This window comes from Pieris brassicae, chromosome 13 (assembly GCF_905147105.1).
Source record: "Pieris brassicae chromosome 13, ilPieBrab1.1, whole genome shotgun sequence".
NCBI lineage: Eukaryota > Metazoa > Arthropoda > Insecta > Lepidoptera > Pieridae > Pieris > Pieris brassicae.
The window spans coordinates 4,513,765-4,529,546 of record NC_059677.1 but is presented as its reverse complement, the minus strand read 5'-3'; the positions used below and the strand labels follow the sequence as shown (position 1 = coordinate 4,529,546).

The window sequence follows — 15,782 nt, the reverse complement described above, 5'->3', positions numbered from 1 at the left end:
AATATTTTTAAAGAAAACAAAGTTACATGTTAATTTTAAACAATAAAATTATACATATGCTCTGAAACTACTAAGAGAGAGAAATAAAGCTTTTGTGGTCTTCTTTTTTCTACTCTTTAAATGGTATGGCTTAGTTTAAGATCTTGGAAAACTATATCATACAGGGGCTATCATAAATTTATGGGCCAATAAAAATTTAGTTTTACGAGGTTAATTCGTAAAGTTTAAGTGTTATTTTGCTTTAACGACCGAGGACCAGGATTATGCTCTGATTCTAGATTATAAGCCAGGGGAGTAAGAAGAACAACTAATCAAAATATTAAATAAATGAGCTTATTTATTTTATCAACATTTTTTTTATTTGTTAGAGAATTGTTTATTGTAATTCTTTGACTCGAGCGGAATGCAAATAGTCTGTGAAGTACATTCTTATTAAATAAGACATTTTCTAGTATACTGTATAGTCTTAAAAACAGGTCTCTCTGGTCTAAAATATATTGTAATCTGTGATTGAAAATATGAAGGTCATAATTCAAATTTCAAAAGCATGTGTTGAATAAGTCAAGTTAACTTTTCATTTAAATATTTGTTTACTGTGTAATATAACTAAAAATGAGTTTATCAAAAGGAAATCTACAAAGAAATAGACCTCAGAAACATCAAAACCGGACAACTTTCAAAAATGATTTACATGATACTAGCAAAAAAACAAAAACCCTCAACGCTTTGCAGATTTCAGGAGTCTGCCCACGTTGCAAAGAAATAATTGAATGGAAAATAAAGTATAAAAAATATAAACCACTTGCTGTGCCGAGAAAATGCGTTGGGTGTGATGAAAAAAATGTCAAACAAGCATATCATATATTTTGTAAAAAGTGTGCTGCTGAAAAAAATGTGTGTGCTAAATGTTGTAAACCAATAGAAGTAAGTTCTTCATTTTATAACTATAAGAACAACTGTCCTTTTCTCGCTGTTTTGAATTACTACATATAAATGTTAATATATGAATCTTTCTGTTTTGTCACATTAATACTAGTTTACTTTTGAACTTCTTCTGATTTTAGAACACACCTACAGATCCAATAGGCCATGAAATGAGTGAAAATGAAATACAAGCTATGATAAAAAATCTTCCTGAAAGAAAGAAGCGAACATTGCTTCGGTAGGTATTACATCAAAGTTTTACTATAACATGTAGTAACTGTATATACTATAGAACATTAATATTTGTGGTGTATTATGTACATAAAGTGACACGCCTCATTAAACTAACATCTAAGCCAATACTATATATATACCAAGATTTAGTATTTAATATTACTCATGTTTACTAAAACATTAGATATTGACATATAGAAGTCATAGTGTTCAATCTGTCATGGCACTGTGTTTGCCCGTAGAGATATCTTTTGAAGATTATTTTTATAGTTTTAAATAACCAGCATTCTTTTTTTACCCATCTAAAATATTTTTTGCATATTCCAATCATTAAACTATATTAATGAAACTAATGGTAACATTATAATATTTTAAATATAAAAAACTTACTGTGACTCAATTAAAGCATGATCTAGTTATATAACATAAGCATTTCTCATCATAAGCATCCTTTTAGGATTATATGTTGTATACATACAATTCAATACAACATACAACAACAAACCAAAAATAATATGCAATATTTTGATTCTTAGAATATTATGCCTCATAGAAAAGTGATCTCAGTGATCCCATTTAAAAGTTACAAGTAAAACTTATGTAAAAGTAGAAAATCAGTTTGTTATAAATAAATAAATTTGAATAAAGTAACCATGTAGTTTTAACAATGGATTTTAAAATTTCTAAATAATTTTATTTTAATACTTTTTTCCCAGACATTTAAAAAAGCAAGAAGGAGGACATACACCAGAGCAAATTGAAAAATTAATGTCTGAAATGGCAATATTAGATGATGACTCATTTGAAGGTTTGACAAGTGAAGAAGATCATTGTGATTCTGATAATGAGGACTGACCACACTTCTTATACTTATTTCAATAGAAATAAATGTCTAAAATGTTGATAACTATTTTATTATTGTAATTAGACTACTCACTAAAAGACAAAACTCTACAGACTTTGTTAATAATAATAATAGACTAGAATAGCAGAGTTTTGAGCTATCAACAAATAGCTTTTTCTCAAGGTAAACAAATATCTGTGGGACTTGCCACAAAGGACTTGACAAAAATGTAATAAGATACCGATTTTGTATGGAATAACTAGGCTATCAAATAAACTTATATTTAAAAAGTACATATATTGTAGAATTGAAATAAAAATCATTTTTGTAACTGTTATATTTATTATAAATTAGGTTGTATACATATTAACATAATTTTATTAATAAATAATATTAAAAATCTTACTAAATATTTAAATAACAAATTAATCCACTCATTAAATGGAATGTTAATTCTTTTCAATAGTCTTAAACACTGAACAATTGTTAGTAATTGTTGTAAGCAAACAAACAAAATAAATGTTAAAAATGTGGAGGAAGGCAGTTCTTCCTCTAACTATATTCAGAGGTCACAATGTATGAGCCAAGCCCATGATGTTTTTATTATTTTATAAGCCCCTCGACTTTGGAAATTTTCGATATTACAACAAATATTTTAAAAAATGACGGTTCGTAGCGTTTTATTGTGGTTGGTCGAACATGACGTGACCAGCCTGTGGTGGGATCAACAGACAATTCACTATTGAACTCTTACATCCTAACTCCATTCATTGCATTCATTTATGTTCCTATTTATATCATATTTTCCAGCCCGATAGGATATGATCCTATTTGTTTATAGATACGTCATACGCGGTAAAATTATTTCATACCCTCAGCTAGACTTTATATTTTCTTCTCTTTGATCAAGCTTATGTCAATGTGACATATGACACAATATATCCTAACATTATGATTAAGTTTAAACCGTTATGGATCCCTTAAGTACACTCACTATAAACAGTTATTTTTATATAAAATTAATAAATATAAAAGCTTATTCTCTATGGCATGGAATTACGATTTCATTACAGAGCAGAAGACTTTTAATATATCGTAACCATCATAACCAGACCTTTGTCTAGGTTTTATAAAGCCATCTATATTTTTATTTTATCATTTTACTGTGTCCAAAAGTAATTAGTCTACAATTCACATAGTGTATAGAATCGTTACAGAAAATTTTAATATTAGGAATCTGAAAGTTTAGTACAAATATATATGGCAAAGAGATTTTTTTAAATAAGAATAAAGCTAATAACAAAATCGACTATAGCCCGTGTCCTTGACTTTGATATAAAAGAGTTCAAGGTCGTAAACCCCTATAAAACTTTACATATTGCAGTTCGAACTAAAGTACTTTTGTCTCTTTCCGATAAATGGTTTTTACAGTGTGATAAAAAGAGATAGACAATTACGTAAACCGCGTATTACTGGTGTAGAAAGAGAAGCAATTCTTATTTACAAAAATTAAATACATTATTGGGAGTTCAAATATAGCAATAATTTAATTTTGATTAATTAGTATGAAATAGCATTTCTTTCCACCTTTGAGACTTGTATATTGCTTGTTTATTCACAAAAGGAAATGCTTCACACAATATATTTTAAAAAACTACAAACCACTAATTGTCATTTTATAACCATAGACACAAGTCGGCAAATAAATTTATTGAGTTCTATACCCGTTATCTTCATATCAAATGATGCCTAGTTGGTGAAGCTGGAATATATTATATTCATTAATTATAAAATAATAATATTTAGGGTCGCTGTGGATTCGTTCCTGGGTTCGATTTCCATTAATTGTTTCGTGTAGACATAGAAACATTGCAGAACAATCAACAAATGTGTCTGCCTCATTTAGATGGCTACGCAACTTGCGCGAGTAAATTCTTAAATTATGGCAAAAACTTTGCTGAAAATAACGTACGACCTTTAGAGTCTGGGCCTCAAATTTCTGTAACTGCATCGTCATCACAGGCAAGTAGGTGTGTATTCTGTGCCTGTCACACGGTATGAGTTTCCTAACAATGTTTTCCTTCACCGTACAAGCGATAAATGCGGACATAGAAATTCCATTGGTGCACAGAAGGGACACAGGATATACTAGATACTTACAAATCCTTGCCGCTCCCTTTCCTTTATCAGCACCTGTTCGGTTTGCCGATCATCAAACTTGACTACAGCCGCCAGCACCTTGGCTAATGTCAGCGAATGTGATCCGGGCCCAGTTAAATATTCATACAAAATGTTACGAAGGTATTCCAACTCCGTATTCTCTTCGAGGGCATGCAAATGTCTTAAACTGACGAGAGCTTCATCCAGTTTCCTTTGCAACTTCTCATTAGACAACTTTAGTCTTTCATAATTGTTTTGATTTTGATCCATAGATCTATTTAACGAATCATTCATTTCTTCCAATTCGTTAACTTTGATTTCCAAACTGCTTTTCGCTTCTTGTAATAGTTTGTATTTATCGTTTAGGTGTTTCTCTTCGCTGTTCGGTGCGCGCGTCTGTGTACTGTTCTGTATTTGATCTTTTAATTCTAAATTTTCTTCAATTAATAACGAATTTTCTCTTAGAAGTTCGTCGATTTTGTCTTTCCCAGATTGTATTTCTGTTTTAAGTTCACTGTCACTTGAATTTTCACTTGCCAACACTTCACGTAGTTTATCATTCAATTCGCTATTTTCTTTTGAAATCTTCGTTAAATAAGTTTGCAGGCCTTCGATGTCGGAACAAAGTCTTTTGTTATCTTCTTTGAGACTGTCGCATTCGCAGAGTTTGTGTAAAGATATTGCCTTTTCTTGCTCTTCAATAACGTTATTTTGTGATATACATTTCATTTCCAAATCTTTAATTAAATTATTCAATTCAACTGTTTTTTGCTCCAATTCATTATGTTTTGAAATAAGTTGTGTTAAATCTGATTGTGCATTCTTGAACTTTTCAGAAATTTCAGCTTGTGATAATTTTAGTAGTCCATTTTCATTATTTAACTCCTTTAGTTTACCGTCATAACTTTCTTGTGCTGAATTTAAATCTGCTTCGATATCTATAATTTGTTTTTTATGTTCCTCCTTTAAGGATTTAATAATTTCAACTTGGGACGATCTTATTAAATCATTTTCATTATTTAATTCCTTTAATTTACTTTCATAACTCTCACGTGCTTGACTTAATTCGGTTTCCATGTGTTTTACATTGTCTTCATTTAACTTTTTATGAATTTCATATTCATCATTAAATTTTTTTAACTTATGTTCATAACTTTCGCGTACATGATTTAATTTCGCCTCAATTTCCTTAATTTGTCTATCATTTTCCTCCTTTAAGCTATTATGAGATTCAACTTGGGAAAATTTAAGTAAATCATTTTCAGTATTAAACTCTTTAAGTTTAATCTCATAGCTCTCGCGTACTTGATTTAATTCGGAAGTGACATCTTTAATTTGTTTTTCGTATTCCAACAACTTTTTATCCATTTCAGTCTGTGTTGATGTAAGTGAATTTTTCTCTTCATTCAATTCCTTTAATTTAGATTCATAATGGCCCCGTACATCATTTAATGCAGCTTCCGTTTCTTTAATTTCTTTTTCTTTATCTGCCTTAAACTGGCGTAAAGTATTATTATCGTCTTTTAACGATATTACTGTATCTTTCATATCTAAGAGTTCTGATTTTAACTTCTCATATTTCTGTTGCATCTCATGTTGTTTTGATTTTTCGCTGTCACTTTCATTTCTCAAAGCTTCGTAATCAGTTTCCTTCTTTAAATAATTAACTCGTAGTTCATTAATTTCAATTTCTAAGGTTGTATATAAATTCTCTATTTCTGTTTTAGATACAATCAATTCATCATTTTCGTGTTGCTTTATTTTCAAATTATTTTCTAGTTCGTCAATACGTTTTAGGTTTTCTTCGTATTCTTGTTGCGTTTCAGACGCGTTACCCTTTTCTTTAGTTAAGGCCTCAATTTGTACTAAGCTTGACTTATACAGTTCATTGCTTTTATTCAACTTTTTGCTAAGTTTATTAATTTGTTCTTCTAAGTTTTTAATCTTATTGCACAGTTCTTTATTTTCACTATCTAAAGAATTATATTGCTGTAAATTCAATTTTATTGCATCATTATCTTTAGTAATATTATTTAGCTGGTCCGAAATACTTTCACATTTAGTTTCACTGTCTTGCAAAGCTAACTTTAATTTCTCATTTTCGACTCTCACTAAATCAGCACTTTTAGTAAGGATTTCGTACTCCGTCGTTATTTTTGAATTTTGTTTCTTTAGGGAGGTTTGAATATGTTCTAAGTCCTTTATTTGTGTGTAAGCCAGATTCCGATGCTTAACAATACCATCTCTAAGTTGAGGTAGCCAGGTCATAACTTCATTTTTTAAAGATCGTGATTCATTGGATATTACTCCCATTACTCCGCGAATATCTGTTGTACATTTTTTAAATTCGATAAGTTGCATTTTTATTGCTTTATATTTATCAACTTCGTTGTACAGTTTCATATTTTCAGATTGTAACCTTTCAAAAGTTCCACTAAGTTCAATATTTTGGTTTTGTAAGGCTTCATGATTCTGTAGAAGTTTCTCGACTTCCGACTGCAGTTTTCCTAGTTCAACTCTTTCATCTTGTATTTCCGATTCCAAACTACTACACTTCAACTTCCATGCCGTAGCTTCTTCGGTTAGTCTAAGAACACTGGATTCTGTGTCACTTTGTTCCTGTTGTGATAAAGTGTTTTTTAAATCATTTATATTACTTTTCATTAACGCCACTTCCTCCTCGAGTTTATTAATTTGTGAACGCTTTTTTGTATTTTCATCTGTCAACTGTGTATTACGACTTTCTAAGTAAACATTACGATCAATGACCGATAGCTTTTCAGCTGTTTCTTGTTTAAGCTGTAAATGAAGACAATTATTATCTTCTTCACATTTTGCTTTGGAATTTTCTAATATCTTATTCTTTTCTTTAAGATTATCATAGTCTTTATTAAGATTATCCAATTTCGTTTTGGTAGCGGATAAATCATGAAGGTCATTATTTAATTTAAGAATGTCACCTTCTAATTGTAGAATTTTATTTTTGTGATCTTTAACAGTTTTTTCCAAAGTTTCGATTTCCTGGCAACCATTTTCTAAACCACCTTTAAGCGCTTTTATTTCGGTTTCTTTACTTTCTAGTTCTTTATGAATTCTCAATTTGTTCTCTGCCAATGAGATAGCATATTCTTCTTCTCTCTTACTCAAAATCTTTATCTTATTTTGTAATTCGGCAATTTCTTCTTGAGAATTTTTCAAGTTGGATTCTAAAATAGAAACATCTTTATTTTTGGAAAATTCTAGAGAACTATTTAAATTTTCTAAAGTTTCTATTTTGTTTAATAACACTTGATTGTTTTGTGAGCTTTCGTTCATTTTCTCAATATTTTGCTGCAATTGAGTGTTTTCTTTTATTTTAGTGTCCAATTGTATGTTAAGCTTTTGTATTTCAGTGGTTAAGTTGGAATTCTTTTCTTTAGTCACTTTAAGTGATTCCTTATATTTGCTTAGTAATTGTTCTAATTTTTCAATCTTATTATTAATAACTTCTGCCGATTGGGTCACATCCTTTTCATTGTCGTCATTTAAATTAATTAATTGCATTTGTGCATTGTCGTTAGCATCATTCTTATTCACTAAATTATCATTTTGCAAAAGATTAAGTTGGGTACTAAGGGACTCAATCATCATATTTTTTTCATCCAACTCAACACGTAATACTTGTTCCAGGTGGGCCTGTAAAATCAAAATATATAAGTTATAAGCTTATCCAGTACCGAGTTTTAGCCTCAACCTCAGTAGAAATATTGATTAAATAGATACAATAACTATAGTTAAACGTAAATTAATAAAGCTTTTTATAAATTTGTCGATTATGTAATCCTAATCTTTGAAATTGATTTGCTCCAATTCAAATATTTACGGCTGCTCTCTCTGCCTTACAAATAATTTGTATGACACAAAACTTGGCGATTAAAGAGAAAATTTTCAAAACATAATGAAAGACTGAAATTCAAAATCCAAATAATTTTCTATATTCATGTAGCATTTCAATTTAGTGAGATGCTTGCTGCACAGAAATTAAATTCCTTTTTGATTAGCTTCAGTCACAAGTCTCCACAAGTCCGGCCGATTTCGATTACCCCTTAACAATCAAATTGCCACTGTCTATAACAGTGACTTAGATCCAGTTGACAGCGTGTGTCATAGAAGGCTGATCATCTACTTGCTTATTAGAAACAAAAAACAAATAATACCGAAACAGATACATAATTCCTAGGTCATGAAATTGTTTTCAAAGACAATTTTTATCAAAATATTGGTTAAAACTTACTTTTGCACTATTTTCCAACGAACACTGTTCTTTAAGTTCTGATATTCTTCTCAATGCTTTATCTTGTGTCTCAACGAGAACATTCTACAAATAACATATTACATTTTTTATTAAACAGTAAAAAAATTAAAGCTCTTGATACAATACAGTATCAAAGAATGTGTGCGTGTACGTAAGTAAAACTTCTTTATGACCTTATTTTTCGAAAAATGATCTACTATATGCAACTTTACAGAAATTTTTGTTAATTAAAGTTAAATTAGATAGTTTAACAAAAGGCTTTTATTATCATGAATACAAATAATACAATTATTTCATTTTACCTTATTACTAATGAGATTATTACAGAATTTCATTACTTGTAATAGAATTATTACTATCATTGTTATCGTTATTATATATTTTTGTTATTAATGGCTTCGAATCTCTTCGAATCGACCGTGGTAGGGACAAGAAAACGATGGCGCGTAACGGAAAACGTGACGCGTCACCGAAAAATGTGACGGTAAACATTTTTTACAAAGCTGATAAAGAAGTTTCACTTCAAAAATCTAAACATAATTGTAAAGCGGTTATGGATTCAGGAGTTTTAATGACTTGCATATAAACAGTTAACAAATTATATGTTTTATTTATACAAGTATTAAGTATGTTAACATATAAATAGCGTTCTTATCTTTACACTTTCTTTATTAAGACAACATGGAAAGTTACCAAATTTACTAATAAGGATATTTAAACTGTCCAATAACACTATTTACAGTCTTTATTAAAGAGTAAGACACCCTACTCTTGTGTTTTATTAATTCACTCAAAAAGTTAAGATGTGCTTCAATCTTTTATAACCTAATAATAAACATATGTAAACAGAAGCCCGATAACTACAAAAGGAAACAGTCAAACAAAAATGGATCCTCTTTAAATTTGTTTTACAACAAAACTACATCAAGTGTAATGTATAGGGAAGCTCTAAGACTCTGAAGTTCTACAAATAAATCTCTTCTTTAAAAAAATTTTTTTTTTTAAATTTTTAACAATTTAACATCAGCTAAAAATTCCTGGACCAAAATCCTTCCATCATTAGACTGTACAATATAGCTGGTAACAAAGAATTTATGACCAAAATATAGTTATGCAAACTTGGGAAAGGCCATTAGTTATTAATAAACATTTATTTTAATGAATATAATTAAATACACACCCTTGCTTTAGCATTTTCTCTTTCCAAAAGCTTATAATGCCTTGCTAAATCAGAATACTGTGTTTTATACTTTTTACACCGCTCCTGTGTCCTTCTGTAAGCCGCATACAACTGTTCTTTGGTTACACGGTTGAGGTTCACATTTCCAATATTAATTTCTTCCGCTTCACTGGCCGACACATCCATATCAGACTAGAGAAAACAATGGTAAATCTGTTTTTAAAGGAATATCTTCCACTCAGGTTGGTTTCTAAATAAATAACCTACTAATGAAACATGGGGTCAGACTCTTGTGTTTCTTAATTAAAAACACAATCTTGTGAGTTAAAGAAGGCTTGATAGACAGCTGTTTTGGCTTATTTTTTTAATACCAAAGTCATTCAGAGCACCACCAATAAATTTTTCACTTCATGCATCAACACTTGCTCCTATGACGCATAGAAATATAGTTACATGCAAAAAAGTAACAAAATGCATACAACACATGGCTGATCGCCAGCTTGTATCTTTGAAAATTAAATTGATGCAAAGAAGGACAAATATACAGTTTTAACATTGTTACAATGGTGTATTGTACCAATACCTGAAAAAATTAAATGATGAGTCTGGCAACTTCCCCCTTTTTTTTTAAGAAAGCTTTTTCTTATGAAACATGAGTATATAAAATATATATTATATATATATATATCACATACCTGTAAATGGTACATAGATGGGCTCTCATAATTTGGTAGTTGAAATGATATGTCACTAGCCAATGAACTATTGGATAATCTTCTTTGTCGTTGTCGATTCTGTAACACATATAATTTAAGAGTTAGTTGATTTAAATTAAACTGAATAAATGCTGTGTTACCACTTAATTTTACTAACACACTAACACGGTCATAAAATATAACCCAGTCTAATTGCACCATTTGAACTAAAGTACTCATATGTCTGATATATTACTGACACTTTTGTGAACCAGTGTTCACAAAAGTGTCACGTTGAGTTTAGTTAAATGTAATGTAAGTTAAATAGACTGAGATAATTTTATAAATATACTAGCAATGCGGTTTCACTTGTGGTAGTGGAAAGTCTATTAAGTCGGATATATTTTTGTTATCGTAAAAGTTTTATTTTACTTAGTCTTCAATTACTTTCTTTGAGATTATTAGATACACACATTACATTAATAATATAATTAATATACAGATTTTACAAAGAATACTCTACAGCTATTGAAAAATCCTTGTTTCAAGTAAGTAATTAAATATTATTTTTAAATCAGTACATAAATGTTTAGCTTGATTATGATAAATTGTTTAAAATAAAAGAAAAAATTATATTTAAAATTCAAAATCCAAACTTTCTTCTACAATATTAGAGAGATTTATTTATAGAACTTCAGTGTCATAGAACTTCTCTGTACACAATATTTGACGTAGTTTTGTTTTGTGGGAGCATAATAGTTCATGAATTGAAGTTCCGACTGGGGTAGGGAAATTTCCAACTTCTTGTAAGGGAGTTTAGTAATTTATATTCTCAATTCTCTTCTTTTTATACTATCTAAAGCTCTAGAGCGTTTTATACACGCGCATCTTAGCGGAATTCTAAATGAAGATGATGATAATGTTTAGAAGTTCATTCTAAACCGTCTAAAATCTGGATTTCACCCAGGTTATCATAGCACAACTACTGCACGGTTTCTCTCATCCGCCGGAGGGATGGATGGTAGACAGCTCATAGTGCTCGCTCCGCTTGAATTTAGTAATGCTTTCAATGCTGTGGGCTTTGAGATTCTGCTTGGGTTGCTTCGCTCTATAAAAATCTCTCCACCGGGTATTGATTGGTTTGATAGATATCTTTACGGTCGTCACCAGCGTATTAAAATCAATAACCCACTCTCAGTGGATTAATGTAGATAGGTAGGTAGGTAGGTATGGTGGACTCAATTTCCGCACTTAGACGCGTAGTTGGTCCGTTGTGCGTAAAAGCCCTGGCTAATTTAGCCAGTCAACTCCATCCAGAAGCACAGAAGTTTCCCGGGCATGTGAAGTGCCCGGCTTCGCGGAGCGACCTCACTGTTCCGAGGATTTTTGTGCGTTGATTAGCCACAGCCTCGCATTCCAGGACTACGTGGGTGACTGATTCCTCTGCGCTGAAACAGCCTCTGCACAAGGGGCTGTCTGTCGCGCCTAGGACAAAAAGATGTTTATTAAGGAGACAATGACCCGTAATTTGTCCTTATCATTGTTTAGAGATTGGTTCTGTTTAGGTTTAAAAGTCGCTCAGCAAGTTGCGGGTTCACAGCCGGCAGAGCCATTTTGAACTGTTTGCAATCTACACTTCGCGGCCATCGTTAATGCTGGAGTTCAGCGGATCTCTGGCGAATCTCTCTGGCAAGGGGAGGACCAGATGCGGGCCAGCAGGCATCATACCAGAGCCTCTTCTCGCAAGTTCGTCGGCAGCATCATTGCCGAGAGAATCACTATGTCTCCACTGTAAGGTACCTCTGTTGGTTAGAGCTATTGCCTCCAGTGCTTCGTGACACTCCAGTATTAATTTACTGTTTGTGTTTTTGTTTCCGATCGCCATCATCACGGATGCACTGTCGGATATGAACTTAATGCAAAAGTCATTAATTCCCATCCGCTAATACGGCTCTGGCTGCTTCGGTTAGAGCGACACATTCACATTGGAAAATCGTGCTCTGTGTGCCCAGAGGTAGGTGTATGTTGATGTTGAGATCAAAGGAGAAAATGCCAGCGCCTGAGCCACACCATGTTTTTGAACCGTCAGTGTATATACGTAGCAAATTCAGGGGCGACTGATCCTGATCCTCTTCTCTCAGTTGTATATGATATTTCTTGTTGAATATTAGTTGGTTAGTGATTCTATCACATGGCGCAGCTATATGAGGCTGGTATTCTATGGCCTTGTTGAGAATCACTGTGTGTGAACTATAGTGATTTTTTCCCCATAGATCCAATACCATAAGCCTGATGGCAGCTAGGGCTGCCTCCTGCTGTATGTGTAGGTTCAGAGGTAAGATTTGCAGGGCTATCTCCATTGCTGCGGTTGGAGTTGTTCTCATACAACCGCTAGCAGCGGACAAGGCAAGCCTTTGGAAGCGTCCAAGTCTCGTGATCGCCGTTTGAAGTTCAGATCTTGGCCACCAAACCAGGGCTCCATAGGCTAGCATTGGCCTGATTATGGCAGTGTATAGCCATAATAGTATTTTAAGCGATAGGCCCCATTTCACGCCTAGCATCTTTTTGCATTGATAGAAGGCGATTGTTGCTAGAACACAAACTAAGCAATGAGTTTGTGTTCTAGGTGTTTATTCCAGAGCAATTTACAGTCCAGAATCACACCTAATTACTTGATTTCATTTTTAAGTTTGAGTTCAGCGTTGAAGAGTTTTGGAAGTCTGTGCGGTCCAAGAACCCTCCTGTTTGTAAAGAGTATTAACTCTGTTTTTGATGGGTTGACAGATAGCTCGTGCTTATTGCACCATCTCTCAATTACTTTGAAAGCCCTTCCCATGAGATCACATAGGGTGCTTTCAAAGCTCCCCGATATTAAGATAGCTATGTCGTCCGCATATCCCACTGTGTAGAGATTGCCAGCGTTAAGTTCTGTAATAAGCTCGTTAACTACGAGGTTCCACAGTAGCGGTGATAGGACACCTCCTTGTGGGCAGCCTCTGCTGACAATGCCCCGTGTTGTGGAATTAACAGTGAACTGTATAGCTCGTTGTTTTAGCATGTTGTTCATCCACTCTATCAGGGTTGATGATACTCCACATGCAACGAGTGCTCTGGCTATGCTCGTGAAGATTGTTTTGTCAAAAGCGCCTTCGATGTCAATAAATGCACCAAGGGTTGACTGTTTTAGCTTCAGAGTCGCCAATGTGAGACACAACGTTGTGGAGTGATGAATCCGTTGATTTGCCTGGGCTGAAGGCATGTTGATTTGGATAGCGATACACGGCTGCGTATCTCCAGATCTCCTAGTCTCTCCAAAGTTTTAGAAAGAATGAAGTGAGGCTTATGGGTCTGAAGGATTTCGCCTGGGTATAATCCTCTCTGCCTGGTTTTGGGATGAATGTGATTTTCACTTCCCTTCATTTCAAAGGTATGTATCGGTGGGCTATGCATGCTCGGAAGATTGAGACAAGATAGTCCACCAGAAGGTTCCCACTCCATCTTAGTAGACCTGGGAAGATGCCATCCAAGCCAGCCGCTTTAAATGATAGGAAGGAGTTGATTGCCCACGTTACTTTTTCACTAGTGATTATTTTGTGAGCTACATTCCAGTCTGATTAATGTAAGTATTAGTGTTCCGCAGGGTGTCGTACGTCGCCCCTTCTATTTGTTATCTTCATTAACTCCTTGACAGTGCTTGTTTACATACACTGGATAAATTTCTTCTGGCGTTTGAGGATAATCTTCATAATATAGCCAATTAGAGGAAAGACCTTGGACTTAAAATTAATCTTGCCAAGATCCAAGTCATCATCATCGGAAGCCTTTTTTTTTATTTCAAGGGTTAAATGGGCTCAACTCCCTGGCGTTTATCTTGACGGTGTGGGTAATGCCTTTATTCACCAAACCTTGAAAAATTTCCGCTCAGAGACTCTCATCTCCTTCCACTTCTATGCTCATTCTTTTCAATCCCAAAACTACCTCTTAAAAATAAATTCGAATTATCAAGTCCTTATAACTGTTATGTCCTATCCTCTCATTTCTTTTAGACAATTTATTTAGAATCTCCACCATTAAGTTGTGGAATATGCTGCCCGACTCCATATGATTGGCTAACTCCTTAACATCTTTTAAAATTCCTTCTACACAAACATTTCTGTTCCTATCCTGCTAAATGGTGACTTTAGTATTTATTTTTCTATTGTATTGCATGGCAATTCATGAATTTGTAATATAAGCTTTTTAGTTTACTTTATTAATTGGTTTTTGTAATATTTTCGATTTCGCTGAGTGATTTTATAATTTTATTATAAGATTTGGTACAGCACTTCTTGCACTTTACACATATCATATTTCTTTTTTGGTTTGTTTTCTACTATTGTTACTAGGTTTACCTGGAACAGATCACTTGTCAGCAATAAGGTCATTGCCTCTATTATAATTTTTATATGATATATAATTTGTTTTTCTATAAATGTAATGAAGTGTAAATAAATTAATAACAAAATATAAGATACCTCAAAACCCATTGAAAAGTCTGCAAAATCTGCAGAACTTTGCGTAGATTGATTTAAGTTCTGACTTGCACTAGGCTGACTGTTTGACAATTGAGTTTTAGTTGAATTATCTGAAATTTTTAATAATTTTTACACTCAATTCATGCTTTTAAAATAAAAAAAATCAATATATGAATATCTATCCATGTTTAACCTATTGGTTTAGGCTTTGATAAAAAAAAATTAATTGCTTCTGAAGAAATATGACATTTTTAAAATGTTACTAAATATTTCTTTCATATTTCAGAACTTGATCACTAATGAAAAGGAAAAACATTAAAATAATGCTACTCACCACTATCTTCTATGGAAAATAGGTCATTGTTGGTGATATCAGATATACTACTTGAGGCTGATGTCACAGCAGCCTGTAAGAAAATAATTTGCTGATAGAATAAGGAGAATGTAGTCTAATGTGTTTGTAAAGTGCGTATACTGACCTGAGCAGCTTGTGCAAACTGTTGTATTCGTTGTGGCGAAGATTTCACTTCTTCTGCTAGCTTATCTTTAAATTTTTTGAACATTTTGATATCATATACCCTTCACAACACTAATACAAGTCGTAACAAAATTTTGCTTCCACGTCTTAATAATATTTTCTTAATTTAAATATTTCCTTGTCATATTTCAGAATATACTTGAAGTAGATCTTAATTCCTCGTAATTTTTTTATATATTTCCTTTAAATAATAAGAATTAAGAAAGGAACCAATAAGAAATATAACATCTACTTATTACAATATAACTATTCGTCAGTCGTGTAGAATATGGCAGCTGACAATCATATGACAGTTAAAAATATCTACATTTTATGAGTTTTCATTTCAAATGTCAAATGTCATGTACCAAATAGAATAAGTGGCATTGATTTAAGAAATATTTCTGATAATCGTGAAAG

At 32.4% G+C, this 15,782-nt stretch overlaps 2 protein-coding genes across 2 annotated transcripts; one reads left to right on the top strand and one right to left on the bottom strand.

The window, feature by feature from the left end:
* Positions 1-531: 531 nt before the first annotated feature.
* LOC123717692 (uncharacterized protein C9orf85 homolog) lies at positions 532-2,060 on the top strand. Its single transcript, XM_045673833.1, has 3 exons — positions 532-924; positions 1,065-1,162; positions 1,875-2,060. Exons 1-3 carry the CDS (start codon positions 613-615, stop codon positions 2,011-2,013), a joined length of 549 nt encoding a protein of 182 aa, XP_045529789.1. The 5' UTR covers positions 532-612; the 3' UTR covers positions 2,014-2,060.
* A 287-nt stretch (positions 2,061-2,347) lies between these two features.
* LOC123717690 (golgin subfamily A member 4-like) lies at positions 2,348-15,609 on the bottom strand. The gene is made up of 8 exons (XM_045673831.1): positions 15,325-15,609; positions 15,180-15,252; positions 14,846-14,955; positions 10,332-10,430; positions 9,637-9,828; positions 8,436-8,519; positions 4,163-7,837; positions 2,348-3,764 (listed from the first exon to the last, which is right to left on the bottom strand). Exons 1-8 carry the CDS (start codon positions 15,406-15,408, stop codon positions 3,741-3,743), a joined length of 4,341 nt encoding a protein of 1,446 aa, XP_045529787.1. The 5' UTR covers positions 15,409-15,609; the 3' UTR covers positions 2,348-3,740.
* Between the last annotated feature and the right edge of the window lie 173 nt (positions 15,610-15,782).